At 44.3% G+C, this 19,827-nt stretch overlaps 1 protein-coding gene across 1 annotated transcript in view; it reads right to left on the reverse strand.

The window, feature by feature from the left end:
* The window catches only part of LOC124798525 (lysosomal acid glucosylceramidase-like), a 248,710-nt gene that overhangs the window by 190,386 nt on the left and 38,497 nt on the right, over nt 1-19,827 (reverse strand). The window contains exon 2 of the mRNA XM_047261971.1: nt 6,676-6,730. Coding sequence (XP_047117927.1) covers nt 6,676-6,727 — 52 coding nt within the window. The 5' untranslated portion in view covers nt 6,728-6,730. The remainder of the gene's footprint in view (nt 1-6,675; nt 6,731-19,827) is intronic.

Consider the following 19,827-nt stretch of genomic DNA (forward strand, 5'->3'; position numbering starts at 1 on the left):
CCAAAAGTAAGGTCTCCTATTTTTTATAAATACATAGAACTGTTTATTTCTACAATGGTTTACATCAGTTTACAGCTTGAACATTTAGCTATTTTTCGACATAATCACCATTTCTGTCGATGCATTTTTGTAGACGCTGTGGCGGTTTTTGTAAGCTCATGTCATGCCAGTCCGCCGCCATGCTGTTCAGAAAGTTATGAACCTCTTCGTTCACCTCATGATCGGAGCTGAACTGCTTTCCGGCCAAATGTTCTTTTAACCTAGGGAACAGGTGATAGTCACTTGGCGCCAAGTCAGGACTATAGGGTGGCTGGGTGATTATGTTCCACTGAAACTGTTGCAGGAGAGCAACGGTTTGCCGAGCGATGTGTGGGCCAGCGTTGTCATGGAGAATGTGTACGCCCTTGTTGAACATTCCTCTTCTCCTATTCTAAATTGCCCGTTAGAGTTTTTTCATTCTCACAGTACTTGTCAGCGTTAGTAGTGTTCCCAGTGGACATAAAGTCGACCAACAATACCCCTTTCCGATACCAAAAAACGGTTGTCACGACTTTACCGGCAGACTGTGTTTGAATTTCCCCGGCTTTGGCGAAGGACACCGCAACTGGCGTGATTGTTGCTTGATCTCAGGTGTGAAGTGGTATGCCCAGGTTTCGTCACCCGTGACAATTGAGTCCAGAAAGTTCTCCTGTTTGGTTGCAAGGCGGTGAAGAAACGCGCGGGAAGCATCAACTCGTTTTCGCATGTGGTCCTCAGTCAGCATGCGTGGCACCCATCTTGCGTACACTTCCGGTAGTTCAATGTTTCCGTTAAAATTCTGTGAGCGGTGCTTCGGGAAACCTCAGGAACCAACGTGCAGAGATCATCCAGGGTAATCCGCCGATCTTCACGCACCGTTTGCTCAACCTTCAACACTGTCTCCTCAGAGATTGACGGTCTTCCGCTCCTTTGTTCGTAGTGAATTTCGTCCCGACCATCTGCAAACTCTCTACACCACTTACGAAGCCGGTCGGAGTGGCCGAGCGGTTCTAGGCGCTTCAGTCTGGAACCGCGGGACCACTACGATCGCAGGTTCGAATCCTGCCTCGGGCATGGATGTGTGTGATGTCCTTAGGTTAGTTAGGTTTAAGTAGTTCTAAGTTCTAGGGGACTGATGACCTCAGCTGTTAAGTCCCATAGTGCTCAGAGCCATCTGAACCACTTACGAACATTTTGGACATCCATGCACGACTCACCATACACTTCCGTCAACTGGCGATGGATTTCAATCGGCGCAGTGCCCTTTGCGTTCAAAAACCGAATAACTGCACGCAATTAGCACTTGGCGGTAATATACAAAGGGATCTCCATTCTCAACGACTACCAAGCCAAGACTGAGCGCCTCAGCGCGGCGTGCGCATGGTTACACACAGCGGTGAAGCACTCTTAACAGTGTGACGAACTGCCACACAGAGTTCTATACTTATAAAAACATAGGAGACCTTACTTTTTGGATTACTCTCGTAAAAAAGTACTGTGGGAGTAACATATCCATACTGCCACAATGGTTGTGGACGTATATGAAAAGGCATGACAGGCAGAAACGTCCGAATTTCCGTTCAGTAATTAGCTAACTGGGAATAGTTTAAAAGGACGAAGTCTGTCGCTTATTTTGCTCCCCAGTGAGACAGTCGAAAAATTTGTGTTTTTGCAGTAGATGGAAATATCAAAAATATTATATCACTATGAGCAAACTGTCGTTCATCACACCAAATAAAAGTTTTGTCCAAGTCATCTTGCATCCTCCTACAGTCAGTCAACGACGACAGTTCCTCGTACTCTACAGCGTCATTATCAGACAGTCGCAGATTGCTGCTCACCCTATCCGTCAGATTATTTACGTGCACAGAGAACAAGTGCGATCCTTTCACATTCCCTGAGGCACTTCTATGTTTGGCACAGAAAATTTTACCACGTTCTTGCTACATGTGCTACGAAGCGCACCATGGGCTCTACGTCGTGGAAGAGGTGATGCCGCACGTGAAGATAAGCCTTCATTTTACAATTACAGGACTTATCTGACATTTCGTAAAGATATTCTGGCGTTGGAGTGTTGCAGTTGTAAAGCGCATACCCGGAAACTGAAAGTGCACGGTTTCGAATCGCTGTCGGACTACGGAATAACTCCGTCTGGCTTTAACCTAGCCGTCGCCTCCCAGTCTGGAACTGCACGTGGTTCAGATTCCACATTAAACTGTACGTTCCGTTCCTTGGTTGAATTACTGGGGTAGGTCTGGGGCATACAAGTCCCTGAAGAAGAGAAACTTGCACCAGGCTATTGAATCCACGGAATTAATAATGTCTGGTGTTGGAATTGGTAACAGTCTACTCAGAACGGTATGCGCATGGTCCTGCGAAGCTTCACGACAATGCTAACTCTCACACTAATTCGGCGAACTTTGTTTTATTGCTTACAGAGTGGTCCCAGCCTGGTATTAATTACCGCCTGAGGGGTAAAATGTAGGTAGTTCTCCAAATGGACCATAAATTGCTTCATTATTCATTTAGCAACAATAAATGAAATCACTGACAGCACAACTCAACAATGACTATGTGATGGCTTCTTCACTGTTGTAGGGACTACACAATATTATCATTATTTTTGGGAGCGATTGGACACTGTCGGGTAATGCTATTCTGTTCAACTCTTCAGAGTTGACAGACAGCTCTCATTTCTTCTTTTGCGAATTCTTTTTCTATCTTCAGTCCACTTTGTTCCTGGTCTGGTAGTGACATCATTCTCTGGCAATACTTTCCAGTTGCTAATTTTTTTGTCTGCATAAGTTTCTGTCGAAAATGGCTGCTGCACTTATATGAAACTTTTTTAAATCGTTTCTGACGTCCTGAAACCAGGTTATGGTTCTGAGTTACTCTATATATATACCGCAATTATTATTATTATTGACAGTGGACAGGCACAAAGCATTGACAGCCTTAAGTCTTCCAGTTTCTGCCAGCAGTCAACTGATTTACAGACAGTAAGTACAGTGCAACAAATTTTTAATTGGCTGATATTAAATAGTAGTGCAAGATGTGGGTGAAGCAAGTGTCGCTAGAGAGAGGAGTTTTACAGAGGAAGCATGCTTTGTAGTGAGTATCTACCTGTTACCTTTCTTTTCTGTGAAGGATTTGAAGGCAGCGCTCACGATACACTGAGATGTGTTTCATCAGTGTATAAAAAGCGGTTGTTAGCAATAAGCGGTACCAGTTGAGTGATTGGCTCAATAGTTTACGGTTTAATAAAACACCTACCAAAAACTAAATATCATTTATGTTTCATCATTTTAAAATCTTTTTCTTCCCGAAGTTCAGTTAGGCGGTAATGCTAATTGTTATTGTGAATGATGGGGGGTGGGGGGGAGGGGGGGAAGGGGGGAGTTGCAGTCGGCAGGCGGTGGGTACTCTCTAACTTCCGATTGCACTCGGTCTTACCGTTCTCAGTTTTGCTCAGTACACTTTTTGCCACGAGGAGAGGAGTTGTAAGCTCCACCTGCTTGACCGTGGTCATGTTTTTGCTCATCAGTGCATCCAGCACTAGTGTGGTGCTGCGTGCACTAATGAGCCAAAACATGACCACGGTCCATCACAAGGCTGAATGTCAGGTGGTGGTGTGGCAGGCACGTGACGCCGAAGAGTGGAGTAGAAACAAATGGGGAATCATTCCTCTCAACAGGTTACTATTTGAGTTGTGAAAAGCCTCCATATTATTTCTTTTCCTCGGAACAAGTGAACTCCCTAGTGAGACTTCCTTCTGTCGTCGCATCGGCCACACATCGTTGCGTAGATAGGTCTCCGCTTCCGTTCTCTCCCAAAGCATGCACAAACACCTGAACCAGCTCATACACCTTCCTGTTAACCAGCTTGGATTCCACCCAAAATTTCCTTCTGATGGCCAACTCCCATACCTTACAAATTTCCTATCCCATCAATTTAACAACAGAATACCCACAATTCTGATGCCTCTGACCCTAAAAAAGTCCATTATATCATATATCTTTCCAGCCTTTTCTTCAAAATCCAGACATCTGCACTTCCCATCTTATTGGTTCCTTTTTATCTAATCATACGTCATTTGTCACACAGACTTCAAAGCAATACTTATAAAAATGGACATTGATGGATGGTCCAGATAGGAGGTTGCCAGATAGACGTTTGGACTCCTTAACAGAATACAACCATTCATTTCTTCTAGGGCATGATTTTTAGACCACGAATGTACCCATTGGTCAAAAAAAATTCTGTTGCAGGAACGATTTACACTGTTTCTGGAAGATAATTCATCCCTGAAGCCTGGTCTAATTTCAGAATTTCTGTAGTGGCTTCAGTTTTCGTGTAATAGCGGTTTTTGTAAATACTTACGACTGCCTATATACTGCATACTGATGAGCCAAAAGTTTAAGACTATTGCACACCATGAGATTCAATGCAGCCCGATGGCGTTATGCGCACTTGATATTATTAGGGAAAGGATACAGGGTTATTTTTTAGTATCTCAGAGGTTTCAGAACATGGCTAAGAGAAAAATCAAAGCACCTATCAGCGTACAGAGCATCTCTCCATGAGCTCAACTCACATAACAGATCCTTAATAGGGAAGCCGTCTGTGGCGCGACAAACATCAGTATGTGCGTGTGTGCACAAAGACAGCATCCCACTTTCGAAAGTTGTCCATTGGGTTGATGTTTTGCAGTACGGAGCGACTGAGTTGTCTAGATGTTCTGACAAGCCTGCCTCCTAGTGCACGCCACGGTGCATATCACGAATCGAAATTTAGAGACCGTTTCTAACCACTGGTATGTGTGATTCTGCTCTATTTCTTGTACTTCTTGCGCAGTCATCTTCTGAAACTCCAGGGGTAATTATGAATAACCTTGGGTAAGAGGAGCAGAGGCTAATGGGGAATCATTCCCAAATGCGGAAATCCACTGACTTGAGTCTCTTTGGCAAAGGACAGATTGTCACAGCCAGGCGACTGGGGGCGAGCATCTCGGAAATGGCCAAGCTGGTCTGCTGTTCACGTGCTACTGTCGTCATCATTTGTGGGAAGTGACTGAAAGGCAGTGGGACCATTATTTTAGGTGACAATGTATTTGACATTGACGTTTCAGAAGATGAAGGTCGGAAACTTGACTGCTCTATAGAGCAAGGTAGACAGGGCAGATCTGCCGACAGACTACAATGCTGGTGGAAGCAGAAGCATATCAGAGCATACCATTCAGTACACACTGTTGATCATGAAACTCTGCAGCAGATGACCCCTATGTGTTCACATGTTGACCCAACGACATCATCAGTTACGATTGCAATTGGCATGGGGTCATCGAGATTGGAACGTGGATCAGTGGAAACGTGTCGCTTGGTTGAGTGAATTACGTTTATTGACACACCAGGTCGATGGTCCCGTCTTGGTAAGCAATCATCCAGGCAAATTGTTGCTCAAGACATGCACCATGCCTTGGACATAGATCATTGAGGGCAATGCTACGCTATGGAGAAACTTCACCTAGGCTCCCATGGGATCTGTGGTAGTAGCTGAAGGCACCATGACAGCTTTGGACTACCTGAACGTTAGTGTGAACCACCTGCATCCCTTCACACTTGATGTCCTTTCCAGTGGCGAAGGTCTCTACCAGCAGGATAGCGGTTCGTGTCACGAATCCACAATCGTGCTAAGGGTTTGAGGAGCACGAGACTGCACTAATAATGTCTTTACCATCATATTCGCCTGGTCGAAGTGCAATGGAACGCATCTTGGACGCCGTCAGGCGCTAGCTGCCCATAATTTACAGGAGTTCTGTGACCATTGCGTAAACACATGATACCTACAAAGGAATTGCAACTCCATACCTTGCCGAATCGCTGCTGCATCGCATTCCAAAGATGAAGCAACATGTCATTAACCTGGTGGTCACAGCGTGTTGACTCATCAGAGAATGTATTGAAGTGAAACGTGGACTACTGAAAATCTATTAATAATAAAGGAGCAGCATACGAAATATGCTGTCAAAAATCATGTGGAAAAATAATAAGCAAAAAGGACTTCGCGGAAGATCTCAATTCAGCTTACTCAATCATTATCATTAAAGACAATGTGCAAGCTTAGTCTGCACAAAGATGTGGAACGAAATCTTTCATAGCAAAATGTAAGGAAATACTCTGGTATTCACAACAAGTGATTTAGGGAAGCATTTATGATATGAAGACAGATGGCTGGGTGAGGATATGAAGTTGCTCCTCCCACCTAATGTCGCAGTATATTATACACTGAATCACATAGACATCTTCAACTTTTGTAGTCCTGTCTTCCTCAGTTGCCTGTAATATTACGGTATATTGATAATTTTTACTCATATAGCTTGATCGAAGTGAACCACTAGAGCGAGCAGTCGCAGAACAGATGAACGAAAGCTCCATGTCACAGTGCCACATGAGAGACCCAGAGTCTGAGTAAATACTGGCGAAATAAAAAAATACGCAGATTATTTTTTTAACGAAATTACAGAAAAACTTAAAATTTTATGATTATGTGGTTACTCACGAAATGTATGCTTTTTGTTCTACACGGCATACAGCTGATTTATTGCTGCAGTTTCTGAGCTTTCATTTTTCTTATAAGTAGCTGTAACAGATATCTTACCTGCAGAAAAAGTTAGGACAAAGAGAGCAGCCAGTGCATGCAGGAGCTCCATAGCCTGCAATAAAAAAAAAACCATGAGTATCGAGTGATAGTGATGCAAACGTATTTTATTTTTAAAAATTTAAAGTTCACAAATTAACCTTGATTTACCAAATGAAACGTATGGAAGGACTTTCTTTCAGTGTACTTCATTCCGATGCTCTCTACACTATGACATTAGAGGCAACTGTACTGTAAGTGTGGATCCTTGCTCTTTATTAAGAACTCCTGATACGTTGGCAACTATAAATAATATTGTCAACTAAATTTCCCTCAGGGAACTACGAGGGTTGGCCAGAAAGTAACGCACCGCATTTTTTTTTTCAGCCGAAAACAATGCTACGAATGCGAAAAGTTTCCGTCACTTTCGACAGATAGCGTAGCTGCAGGACAGTTTCAAAATGGCGTCTTTAGGCGATGTACGTTTCAAGCAACGTGCCGTCATTGAATTTCTCACGGGAGAGAAAGAAATTGTGGGGAATATTCACAAACGCTTGTGCAAAGTCTACAGAGCATCTTCTGTCGGCAGAAGTACAGTTAATCGCTGGGCACAGAGGGTGAGGTCATCAGAAGGCGGTTCGACGGACCTCCACGATTTGCAGCGTCTGGGGAGACCATCCACATCTGTCACACCTGACATGTTGCAGCGAGCTGATGTTGTCATTCGCTATTAAAGGATACTATTCGTGGAAGACATTTTGAGGACAGTGAGGAGGTGAACCACACCGTAAAGCACTGGCTCCTCCAGCAGGACAAGTATTGGTACCGACAGCGCATAAACGCATTTGCTTCGCGATATAGGAAGGCCATAGAACGGGATGCAGATTACGTGGAAAAATAAGGTGTGTAGATAAAATGCATTCTTTTGTGTGTGTGTAATTCTCATTGTTCAATAAAGAACTGTTGAAAAAAAATGCGGTGCATATTTTCATTAAATAAATCTCATCTTCTGCTTCACCCCCTTAAGTGTTCAATTTCCAAACAAAACTGAAACACGTATATTTTTATTTGCAAACCGTGAAGTCAGATACCAATGTTCATAGGAGTAGCTTTAAAAAAAACTTTGGTAGCCTAGTTCTTTAGTAATGATATATTTTCAAAAAAAAAAAGCTTTCACTCACTATTCCAACCTTATAGGGTTAAATTTCCAAAAATGCTGAAACACGTATTTCTCTATTTCTGACCGAGAAACCAAATTCAAATTTTGTAGGTCTAGCTTCAAAATTGCTTAATAGCGACACTTAAAAAACAAAAAACCTTCATCCCCTGCTTCACCACGTTAGGGTTGGAATTCCGAAAAATCCCTTATTAAAGGACGCCTACAGCATAAGATCCACTACTCCCCCAAGTTTCAAGTTTCTATTCTTGGCGGTTTCGGCTGGGCGATGGTGAGTCGGTCAGTCAGCCTTTCATATATAGAGAAGAAAAGACATTTTTACTCTTTTGAGACAGAAATCATAAGCTGGACGTTTAATACTAACTGCCAGAAAATGTAAAGTAAATGACTTTGTGCTAAACTTATGTTATGCATACTAATTTGTTGTTCATACGAGTCAAAGTGAAGTATAAAAATAAGTATATAAATAAATTCTCAAAACTTTACTGAATCATAGAATTCGTTTTATATAACACTTACATTTGTTGCTTTGGTGAATAAGTTCGTAGCGTATTTCCATACGTTTAACAAGCGCATCAGATGCACATAATCATCGATAATCAATTCTCCTGCGCTATTTACAACAGTTCGCCAACGCTGGGGTAAGTTTTCGATTCCGTGACAGTAGAAATCAGGTGGTTTTGAGGCCTAGAAGTAGCGAGACATGTTGGGACCGCATTTTCATCCGGAAAAGATGTTCCTTGAAGGCTGTTCGACAGAGAGCGTAACAGGTAAAAATGTGAGGGCGTAAGATCAAGTGAATAAGGTGGGTGCTGGATAACTTCCCAACCCAATTCCCGTATGATGTTTTTTTGTCTGTATAGCAGAAAGCGGGCGGGCGTTATCGTGGAGTTGCATCATTCCACACAGTCTTCCTGGTCGTTATTCTTGTATTGTGCCTAAAAGATGTCTGAGTTGTTGACAATAAATGTCATAAGCAGTTCTTAATACATCACACCGTCGCTGTTCCACCGAATGATAGCATTATCTTTTGTACACTCATGCTCATAAATTAAGTATAACTGGAGGATGTGGTGCCACACAACGTGGCACTACACAAAATTGGCGCTAATAGCACAGGCACATAGGGAACACACACTACACAGATCTGTAAGTCTACGGTATTGGTGATAAGTTGAGAAAACCGACCCGAAACACATGTGCTACAAAATGCCACTGTTTCCTGCGCATGTACACCGACAGCAATATGGGATATGATCACCGTGCACACGGACACAGGCCGCACAACGAGTTGGCATACTCTGAACCAGGTGGTCGAGCAGCTACTGGGGTATAGCCTCCCATTCTTGCACCAGTGCCTGTCGGAGCTCATGAAGTGTCATAGGTGTTTGAAGACGTGCAGTGATACTTCGACCGAGAGCATCGCAGACGTGCTCGATGGGGTTTAGGTTTGGAGAACAGACAGGCCACTCCATTCGCCTGATATCTTCTGTTTAAAGGTACTCCTCCACGATGGCAGCTCGGTGGGGCCGTGCGTTATCATCCATCAGCATGAAGGTGGGACCCACCGCACCCCTGAAAAGGCGGACATACTGGTGCAAAATGACGTCCCAATACACCTGACCTATTACAGTTCCTCTGTCAAAGACACGCAGGGGTGTACGTGCACCAATCATAATCCCACCCCACACCATCAAACCATGACCTTCACACAGTCCGTTTCAAGGACATTAAGGGGTTGGTATGTGGTTCCTGGTTCGCGCCAGATGAAAACCAGGCGAGAATCACTGTTCAGGCTACATCTGGACTCGTCCGTGAACATAACCTGGGACCACTGTTCCAATGACCATGTACTGTGTTCTTGACACCACGATTTACAGGCTCTCCTGTGACCAGGGGTCAGTGGAATGCACCTTGCAGGTCTCCAGGAGAATAAACCATGTCTGCTCAGTCGTCAGTAGACTGTGTGTCTGGAGACAATTGTTCCAGTGGCTGCAGTAAGGTTCCGAGCGAGGCAACCTGCAGCACTCCGTGGTCGTCTGCGGGCACTGATGGTGAGATATCGGTCTTCTCTTGGTGCTGTACACTGTGGACGTCCTGTCTGCTGCCATAATCTTGAGATCACACTTTCTGGCACATGGAGGGCCCGTGCTACGACTTGCTGCGTTTGAACAGCCTCCAGTCGCCCTAGTACTCTACTCCTCATAACGTCATCAAATTGTGTTGTTTGAGTAATTTTCAACACTAAGTCACCATTACCACGTCTGGAAACGCCTGCACACTTACTCGCTGGACCGTACTCTGACGTGCACCAACACACCTCTGCGTATGTTGACTGCTGCCAGCAACACCATGCGACGACCGCAGGTGAAATGTACCGCATGATCATACCCCAGGGTGATTTAAGCCCGCGACACAGGATAGGAATGGTCGGTGTTGTTCACGAGCCAAATGATGACGAACAAGCAGAGATGCACATATGGCCACCTGCTGCTTTTCGTGCGGCACCCTTACACTAGATTTTTGGACCTTCCCGATTGCACGCAAATGTCGCACGATAGTGGAATGGTCCAGTTCACCACTTTTGCCAGTAGTCGAAAACAATGACGTGCGTCATTGTGGATTAATGCGTTCAAACAATCTTCATTAAGTCCCAAAGGTATTCTTGAACATGGAGAGTCCCTAATGTCAAAATGCAAAATGATCCTCCTTACAATGAGGAAACCATTTTCTTGCCGTGCTCTGTTCAATGGCGTTATTTCTATATCCGGCGGATATGTTTGTGGCTGTCTCCGCTACTCACCCCTCTATTGAAATTAAACAGAAGACTATGTCGGAAATGTTTCGATTTCCCCATTTGGCACTCCATTTTATAGCGTCCAACCTTCACTCACTATTTCCAAATGCCAATATTTATACTCAAATAGCAACAGTTCACTACAAATAAAAAATGATAATAGATAAATAAAGTCGTAGCAATCGGAATACCAAACGCCACGAAATTATGCAACAGCCTAACACGTACCCACTCCGCAAGCAACTGTACGGTGCGTGGCGGAGGGCACCCTGTAATACTGCTAGTCATTTCCTTTCCTATTCCACTCGCCAAACGAGCGAGGGCCATATTTAGTGGTATCTTATCTTCGTTGTCCTTACGCGATATGTACATTGGCGGTGGCAAAATTGTTCTGCAATCAGCTTAAAATGCTGGTTCTCTAAACTGTCTGAACGGCGTTCCTCGAAAAGAACGTCATCTTTCACCGAGGAATTTCCGTTTGAGTTCCTGAATCTGATCTTGTCTTTGCCGCCTATAAGGCAGCGATATACAGGGCGCGAGCAGGGCTGGTTCGAGAATGTTTTTGACCACAAGCGAAATATTATTTGGTGCCTCATGCCGCCCCCCCCCCCCACCTGTTCCCTCCCTCTATCACGCCCCCTTCCCTTCTACGCTGAAGCGCCAGAAAAGCTGGTATTGGCATGCGTATTCAAATAAAGAAAGATGCAAACGGGCAGAATACGGCGCTGCGGTCGGCAATGCCTACATAAGACAACACTATCTGGCGCAGCTCTTAGATTGGTTACTGCTGCTACAATGGCAGGTTATCAAGATATAAGTGAGTCTGAACGTGGTGTTGTAGTCAGCCCACGAGCGATGGGACACAGCATCTCCGAGGTATCGATGGAGTTGGGATTTTCCCATACGACCATTTCACGAGTTTACCGAGAATATCAGGAATCCGGTAAAACATCAAATCCCTGACATCGCTGCGGTCGGAAAAAGATCCTGCAAGAACGGTACCAACGACGACTGAAGAGCACCGTTCAACTTGACAGAAGTGCAACCCTCCCCCAAGTTGCTCCAGGTTTCAATTCTGGGTTTCAATTCTGGGCCATCAAAATATGTCAGCGTGCGAATCATTCAACGAATTATCATTGATACGGGCTTTCGGAGCCGAAGGCCCACTCATGTACCCTTAATGACTGCACGTCACAAAGCTTTACGCCTCGTCTGGACCTGTCAAAAAATGGTTCAAATAGTTCTGAGCACTATGGGACTAAACTTCTGAGGCCATCAGTCCCCTAGAACTTAGAACTACTTAAACCTAGCTAACCTAAGTACATCACACACATCCATGCCCAAGGCAGGATTCGAACCTGCGACCGTAGCAGTCGCGCGGCTCCAGACTGAAGCGCCTAGAACAGCTCGGCCACTCCGGTCGGCCCTGGACCTGTCAACACCGACATTGGACTGTTGATGACTGGAAACATATGCCTGGTCGGACGAGTCTCGTTTCAAATTGCGTCGAGCGGATGGGAGTGTACGGGTATGGAGACAACCTCATGAGTCCATGGACCCTGCATGTCAGCAGCGCACTGTTCAAGCTGAAGGAGGCTCTGTAATGGTGAGGGATGTGTGCAGTAGGAGTGATATAGGACCCCTGATAACGTCTAGATACGACTCCGGCAGGTGACACGTATGTAAGCACCCTGTCTGAGCACCTGCATCCATTCATGTCCATTGTGCATTCCGACGAACTTGGGCAATTCCAGCAGGACAATGCGACACCCCACACATCCAGAATTGCTACCGAAAGGTTCCAGGAACACTCTTCTGAGATTAAACACTTCCGATAGCCACAAAACTCGCGAGACATGAACATTATTGACCATATCTAGGATGCCTTGCAACGTGCTGTTCAGAAAAGATCTCCACTCTGTCGTACTCTTACGGATTTATGGACAGCCCTGCAGGATTAATGGTGTCAGTTCCCTCCATCACCACTTCAGACATTTTTCGAGTCGATGCCACGTCGCGTTGCGACACGTCTGCTTGCTAGCGGGGGCCGTGCACGATATTAGGCAGGTGTACTTGTTTCTTTGGCTCTTCAGTATATAAGCAGCACACTCTGCTGTAGCAAGGAGAAGAAGGGAACCAGCGGAAAAATGCTTATGTTGGAGCACGAAAAAGGCGAGTAAGTTCCTCTTTAAAAGAGTCTGACTGAAAAGTAGGGAACCAGTTGCAACTTGCGTTTGTGGGCCAACAGCGAGTTGTGTAGCTTATGATTCAGTTCTGTAATTCATTTTAATAATTAATCACCATTTTGAGACTGGTCACCATGCATTATGTTTCGTGGCACCGTTGTTACAGTTTCGATAACGCCACACACCGTCAGGTGACTTGCGGAATATGGATGTAGATGTAGTGTTTTGTCCACCTTCAATAATGAAATAATAAAGAACCAGTTGTATAAAAGAAATTTAATTTCTTCACCGGTTTCGGGCAATTAGTGCCCTTCTTCGGAAGGTTATGACTGTCGCATTATTTTCGAATGTCAATAATAAAGTGCATTCACGAGAATGCCATGCCCGAAAGTAGGTATACGTCAGCGTAATTGCTAGACATTCCCTGAATAGCTATTACATATTTAAATAAATTTACAGCAGTCTTTGAACAAATTTTATCTAGATACGTAAATATGTGTATAAACAGAACAGTATTCACTGCTAACCAGCCTGTCGTTCTATTGTTATACAAACTGCTTCCGTTCTTTAGGTATGTCGGACATTTTGTGACATTTCTGCTTGCAATTGAGAACGGCCATAAAACCGAAATCATGATTGTGTGAAATAAATTAACAGCAGCTTACAGTTTAGTGGCGGAAATTTCTTTCAAAACGGTTGCGTATGTAGCAGGAATGCCGCGAGTCCGCAGTTAGTATCGCGAACTCGTTTACTCGTTCTCCTTTCTAAGCGGGTCGAGTCCACTTGTACTTGACAACCGACTGAGGTGACGAGTAGGCTATGGCGGAGACTCGCGAGTAGAGACTACGGGCACAAGCAGACGGTGAGTTCGGAGATGACGTCACAGGACTTGTTGAAGCGTTTAAAGCGACTGTACGGAGCTCACTTCTACCCTCTAATAGGAAAGCGGCCTACTATATCGTCTTTTTTTCCTTTATTGCATTTCGATCCCCCACCCCCCAGAGGGGGGCAGGCTGGCAGCAGCGTAATATGCTCCTCTACAGTCTGTTAAAAAACAGAATGAGAATATAAACAAACAAGAAAAACCGGCAATAAAACGGTGACATTGTAAAAAACTGTAAAATGGCGGAAAATCGTGGAATTTAAAACATAAAAAGAACTGCAGTGACGATGCGGATGAAGACACGAAGTATACAAGCACAATTAAAAAACACGGCGTCAGTCTGGTTTCTGTTCGCATGAGATAAAAAACACAACTAGCAACAGTATGGTGGCTGTCTGCAACACTGACAGGGGACGCACAACACTGAACATTCACTTATAACAGCACTATACAGGTGACACGACGGCAAATGTGGGGGGGGGGGACCCGGACCTATGAAGGAGGAAAGGGGGGAGGAGAAGAAAAGAAAAAAAAGGGGAGAGCCAAAGGAGGGAGGGGACATAGAAAAAGAGGGGGCTAGGTGGACGTGAGAAGGAGTGGGAAAGGCAGTGGAAGGGAGAGCAAAAGGACTAGGGGGAGAGAAGGGAGGCAGAGAGAGGATAGGTGGGGAAAAAACAAGACGGAAGGGGGGGGAAGAAGCAGCCCAGGGAAAGGACAGAGGAAGGGACGGGGAGGTGAGCATCAGAGTTGATAGTAGGAATAAATGGAAGGAGAGAGGGCATAATCTGGGAGAGGGAGTCAACGGAAGCCACCCTGGGAAAGGAGATGAGGGGTGTAGAGGTGAAGGGTAGGGGGGACACAACGGTGAAGGCATGGCAGAGGGCGGTGGTTGGAGAGGAGAGGAGCAACCAGCAGATGGATCAAGGCGGTGGGAGGTGTAGAGGATGCATATGTGTTTGAGGAAAAGGAGCAGATGGGGGAAAGGAATCAGTTCTTTGAAGATCCGCGTGAGGGACAGGAGGCGTATACGGAAGGCGAGGCGGAGTGCATGGTGCTCGAGGATCTGGAGGGACTTATAGAAATTCGGGGGGGGTGGAGGCGATATCGAAATGGGACTGGCATAGCAGAGGATGGGAACTATATCGTCTACTTGTTGGCGATTTTAAAGCGACTGTACAGAGCTCACTTCTGATCTCTGACAGGAAAGCAGCCTACTATGCGAATGCGTGGTGTCTGTTCCTTTGGACATATCCAAAAGGACAGACACCACTCCATCATATAACTGATTCACCTAGGTGGGCTACAGATCCACCTTCTTCAGTTAGGGTGCACAAATACGTCTGACCTCCTGTGGGAATCTCAGATTAGCGAGCATGGAGAAAATGGATTGGGACTGTGCCGCTCGGTGGGAGTGTGAGTCGGCCGTGAGGTGTGCTGAGATTGTCTGCATTGTGGGGAACCATGTGTTCTGGATGGCGTGGTGATTAAAGCAATTGCCTAGTAAGCACGAGATCCTGGGTTTGAACCCTGGTCTGACACACATTTTCACTCGACGTTACTGATTCCGTGTAATGTCCCGATATAGTTGACATCAGCAATCCCTTTCCTCCCCCCCCCCCCCCCCCCCCCTCCACCATCAATTTATATATAAAGCGAAATACACTGCTGAGTTCTGACTGCTCATGACACAAGCCTACATCTCAATACCTTTGATTCTTCATGAATGTTTATAGGACTATTTTTTCTAGTTTTGATCAGTACTATTCCTGAATACTGTGAGACACATTTTTAAACTCCTTGTATAGATACAATCAATTATTTTAGGATTTTCACAAATGTTGACGATCTAGGATTTGAAACCTTGTCCGTAACGGATGTCGAAGCTGTCCACAAACAAAGAAGTTTGAAGGCATTAATGTATTTTTGGGCACGACAAGATTGAGTCCTTACGTTTTGCTCAAGTGCATCGACTGATGAGAAACAGAATGCCTGAGGTTGGGGAGTGTCTGTCTCGTCAGTCTGAGTACATGACAGTTCAGTTAACTGCATGGATTGTGCTCGCCGTTTACTAATCCAGCAACTGCTCGACACTACAGACCCCTCTTTCAGCAGGTCAGATTTAGTTACGAAGGGCTTAGCAGTTTCATGCTGAGGATGTGATTCGTATATAGTTCAGAGTGTGGCACTTACGGATCATTGCCTTCAATGGCATCTATTAGTATCATATGCAAAATATGACACGTGTAGAGCTGTACGTTTTTCAGTTTCCTCCACTGGAATACGGCTGCACTGAAAAAAATTTGACATTTCTCAACACAATGAGTAACTTCTTTCATTATCATGATATTCTTGAAGTTTTAAATCAATGTTAACTACAAAATGGAACGTTTTGTTCATATTATCACAGTAGGCATGCATAACAAATCGGCTAAGCCAATGATATTCAGAATTAGAGTATTATCATATATATATATATATATATATATATATATATATATATATATATATATATATATATACCAGAGCGAATTGTAGAAAGTAGTTCAAGGAAGCCAGTGCTCGGAATCAAGTTATCAAGTTGTTCCAACAGTAAGTGGGTTATCCTGCTTTTATTTCTCAAGGTCTCCAAATATTCGGATAAAAAGGGAAAAACTGGGGGTAGGGAGGCGACAAGAAAAGGTCATGTGGAAATGTTTACGTTGGACGGGAATATATATACTTTAATCTATTGTGCGATTCGTTGTTAGCAGTTGTTTAGTACAGTACTTACCAATTGGAAAGTTTGAAACATATAAAGATAAACATGCACACAAAAAGTGAAATATGTTCCTCAAGCTGCTGAAACAGTGTTTCATTAGAAGTAATTAAAGTGGACGAAAATTTATCGATACCAACTGCGAAAACTATTTAAAGAGCACAGTGGACAATTTCTGAGCCGTCAACTGACTTACAGAATGAACATATGAATGTTATCTACCACTTGGCATAGGATTCATAAGGGTGTTTTTGGCTCAGTTTCAACAAAATTTCTTCCGGCAGCATTCGACAAACAAGGCATTGATTGAAACTATACTAGTGCCATTATCATTATCATCACCAACATATCCCATTTACTATATGCTGCTGGATCAAATACCTCCCATAGACAGGTACATATATTGCAGTCTTCATTTCTTCCAAATTCACTCTGCACAACTGTTCACATTATTTAATTGGGAAATCTGTGAAAATTAGGACTGACAAAACTATTACACAGCATCTCCCAGTCATCCATAAAGCTAAAATAAAGTCTTGGATTACCACACTGACAGCTTCAAGAACGACTTCGTCCCTGAAGTTCGAAAATTCCAAAACTGAAAAGTTAAAGCGAAAACCTGAAAATGTGTAAGTGTTATTGATTATTATACTAAGGTACCATCTAAGTATATACATAGTTAAGGCTCACCGGCCACTTGACCATCTTATTCTTCTGTGCGAATGCACAAACAGTGCCCGAACTCTTACGGGAATCGGCTCACGCCGCGAGTGTTGAGTATAATGGGCGGGAGCACTACGAATGTAGTGCGGGACGATACGTTGAGAATGTGAGTTTCGCGGGAGGCGTGCCAGAGATAAAATCCCTGCAGTCGCGCTGTCCTCTGTGTCCTCGGTTGCTCATATGGATAGAGCGTGTGCCGTCTAAGCAGGAGATCCCGGGGTCGAGTCCCGGTCGGGGCACACATTTTCATCTGTCCCCGTTGACGTATGTCAACGCCTGTAAGCAGCTAAGGTTGTTCATTTCATTGTAATTTATTGATTATTGACATTGCTCTTGCTCGTCTTCCTGGTATATATAGTGATGACTAATTAAGAAATGACTATTTCGCTGATACAGCCTGTGGATCAAGGAGCGATCCTGACTTATAAGCGCCTTCACATATGCCTGCTCCCTGACGACTGCATAGTGTTCTGCAATGCTGAAGACAATGGTAAAGACAATATAAGCGAACAGGTTCTAATGAAACTGAAAACTTACATCAAGTGCCATCAACAACTGAGCTAGAACCTGAAAGGTCGTTAAATTTATGATCCTTGAGAATCCATGGATAAAGTTTTGTGCCACGATGAAGTAGAATTTCATCTTGTAAGAACAGAAGATTTAGATTTCTAGAGTGCATTTGGAGTTACATCCATGGAGGATATTCATGATTGGCATGATAAATACACTACTGGCCATTAAAATTGCTACACCAAGAAGAAACTCAAATGATAAACGGGTATTCATTGGACAAATATATTATACTTGAACTGACATGTGATTACATTTTCACGCAATTTGGGTGCATAGATCCTGAGAAATCAGTACCCAGCACAACCACCTCTGGCCCGAATAACCGCCTTGATACGCCTGGGCATTGAGTCAGAGCTTGGATGGCGTGTACAGGTACAGCTGCCCATGCAGCTTCAACACGATACCACCGTTCATCAAGAGTAGTGACTGGCGTTTTGTGACGAGCCAGTTGCTCGGCCACCATTGACCAGACTTTTCAGTTGGTGAGAGATCTGGAGGATGTGCAGGACAGGGCAGCAGTCGAACAATTTCTGTATCCAGAAACGCCCGTACAGGATCTGCAACATGTGGTCGTGCATTATTCTGCTGAAATGTAGGGTTTCGCGGGGATCGAATGAAGGGTACAGCCACGGGTCGTAACACATCTGAAATGTAACGTCCACCGTTCAAAGTGCCGTCAATGCGATCAAGAGGTGACCGAGACGTGCAACTAATGGCACCCCATACCATCACGCCGGGTGATACGCCAGTATGGCGATGACGAATACACGCTTCCAATGTGCGTTCACCACGATGTCGCCAAACACGGATACGACCACCATGATGCTGTAAACAGAACGTGGATTCGTCAGAAAAAATGACGTTTTGCTATTCGTGCACTCAGGTTCGTCGTTGAGTACACCATCGCAGGCGCTCCTGTCTGTGATGCAGCGTCAACGGTAAACGCAGCCATGGTCTCCGAGCTGATAGTCCATTCTGCTGCGAATGTCGTCGAATTGTTCGTGCAGACGTTTATTGTCTTGCAAACGTCCCCATCTGTTGACTCAGGGATCGATCCGTTACAGTCATGCGGATAAGATGCCTGTCATCTCGACTGCTAGTGATACGAGTCCGTTGGGATGCAGCACGGCGTTCCGTATTACCCTCCTAAACCCACCGATTCCATATTCTGCTAACAGTAATTGGATCTCGACCAACGTGAGCAGCTATGTCGCGATACGATAAACCGCAATCGCGATAGGCTACAATCCGACCTTTATCAAAGTCGGAAACGTGATGGTACGCATTTCTCGTCCTTACACGAGGCATCACAACAACGTTTCAGCAGGCAACGCCGGTCAACTGCTGTTTGAGTATGAGAAATCGGTTGGAAACTTTCCTCATGTCAGCACGTTGTAGGTGTTGCCACCGGCGCCAACCTTGTGTGAATGCTATGAAAAGCTAATCATTTGCATATCACAGCATATTCTTCCTGTCGGTTAAATTTCGCGAATGTAGCACGTCATCTTCGTGGTGTAGCAATTTTAATGGCCAGTAGTGTATGAATAAGATTTGAGTAACTGGGAGGAAATAAAGGAGTTCTCAACGAAGAAGAGGAAGTCACTATATACACTATATGTTATATTCCTAATTATACTTTCAGATAATTACTTTAGAAGACATTTCAATAACTCTGACTTTCAATAATTTGTGTTGGAGCGTAACAATTAGTTCTAATTAGTGCGGCTTTATTATACACGTTTTCGTCAGCGGTTATTATGCCGCCATGACACTTGACTGGTTGATCACGTCCAGTATCGCCATAACTAGCTAGAACCTCGTCGGGACACTCTTAAGATGAGGGATTTATTTAATATAATTACTTTTTTTAGAACGCAATTACAGGCTACTTGTTGTGGCAGAGGTAGTTGCTACATCATATTTTTCGGAAGATTTCACCTTTTGCAGTAAGTCTTTCTTCCCTTTTACGTACTTATAAAACTCCATGCAAGTCAGCTTGTAGTTGAACTAGCACTGTAATATTCATTCCACAGTCTTTGATATCAAATTAATTATTTCGTGGTTCGGGTTCTCATTCTT

The sequence above is a fragment of the Schistocerca piceifrons genome, chromosome 5, assembly GCF_021461385.2.
Source record: "Schistocerca piceifrons isolate TAMUIC-IGC-003096 chromosome 5, iqSchPice1.1, whole genome shotgun sequence".
Lineage (NCBI taxonomy): Eukaryota > Metazoa > Arthropoda > Insecta > Orthoptera > Acrididae > Schistocerca > Schistocerca piceifrons.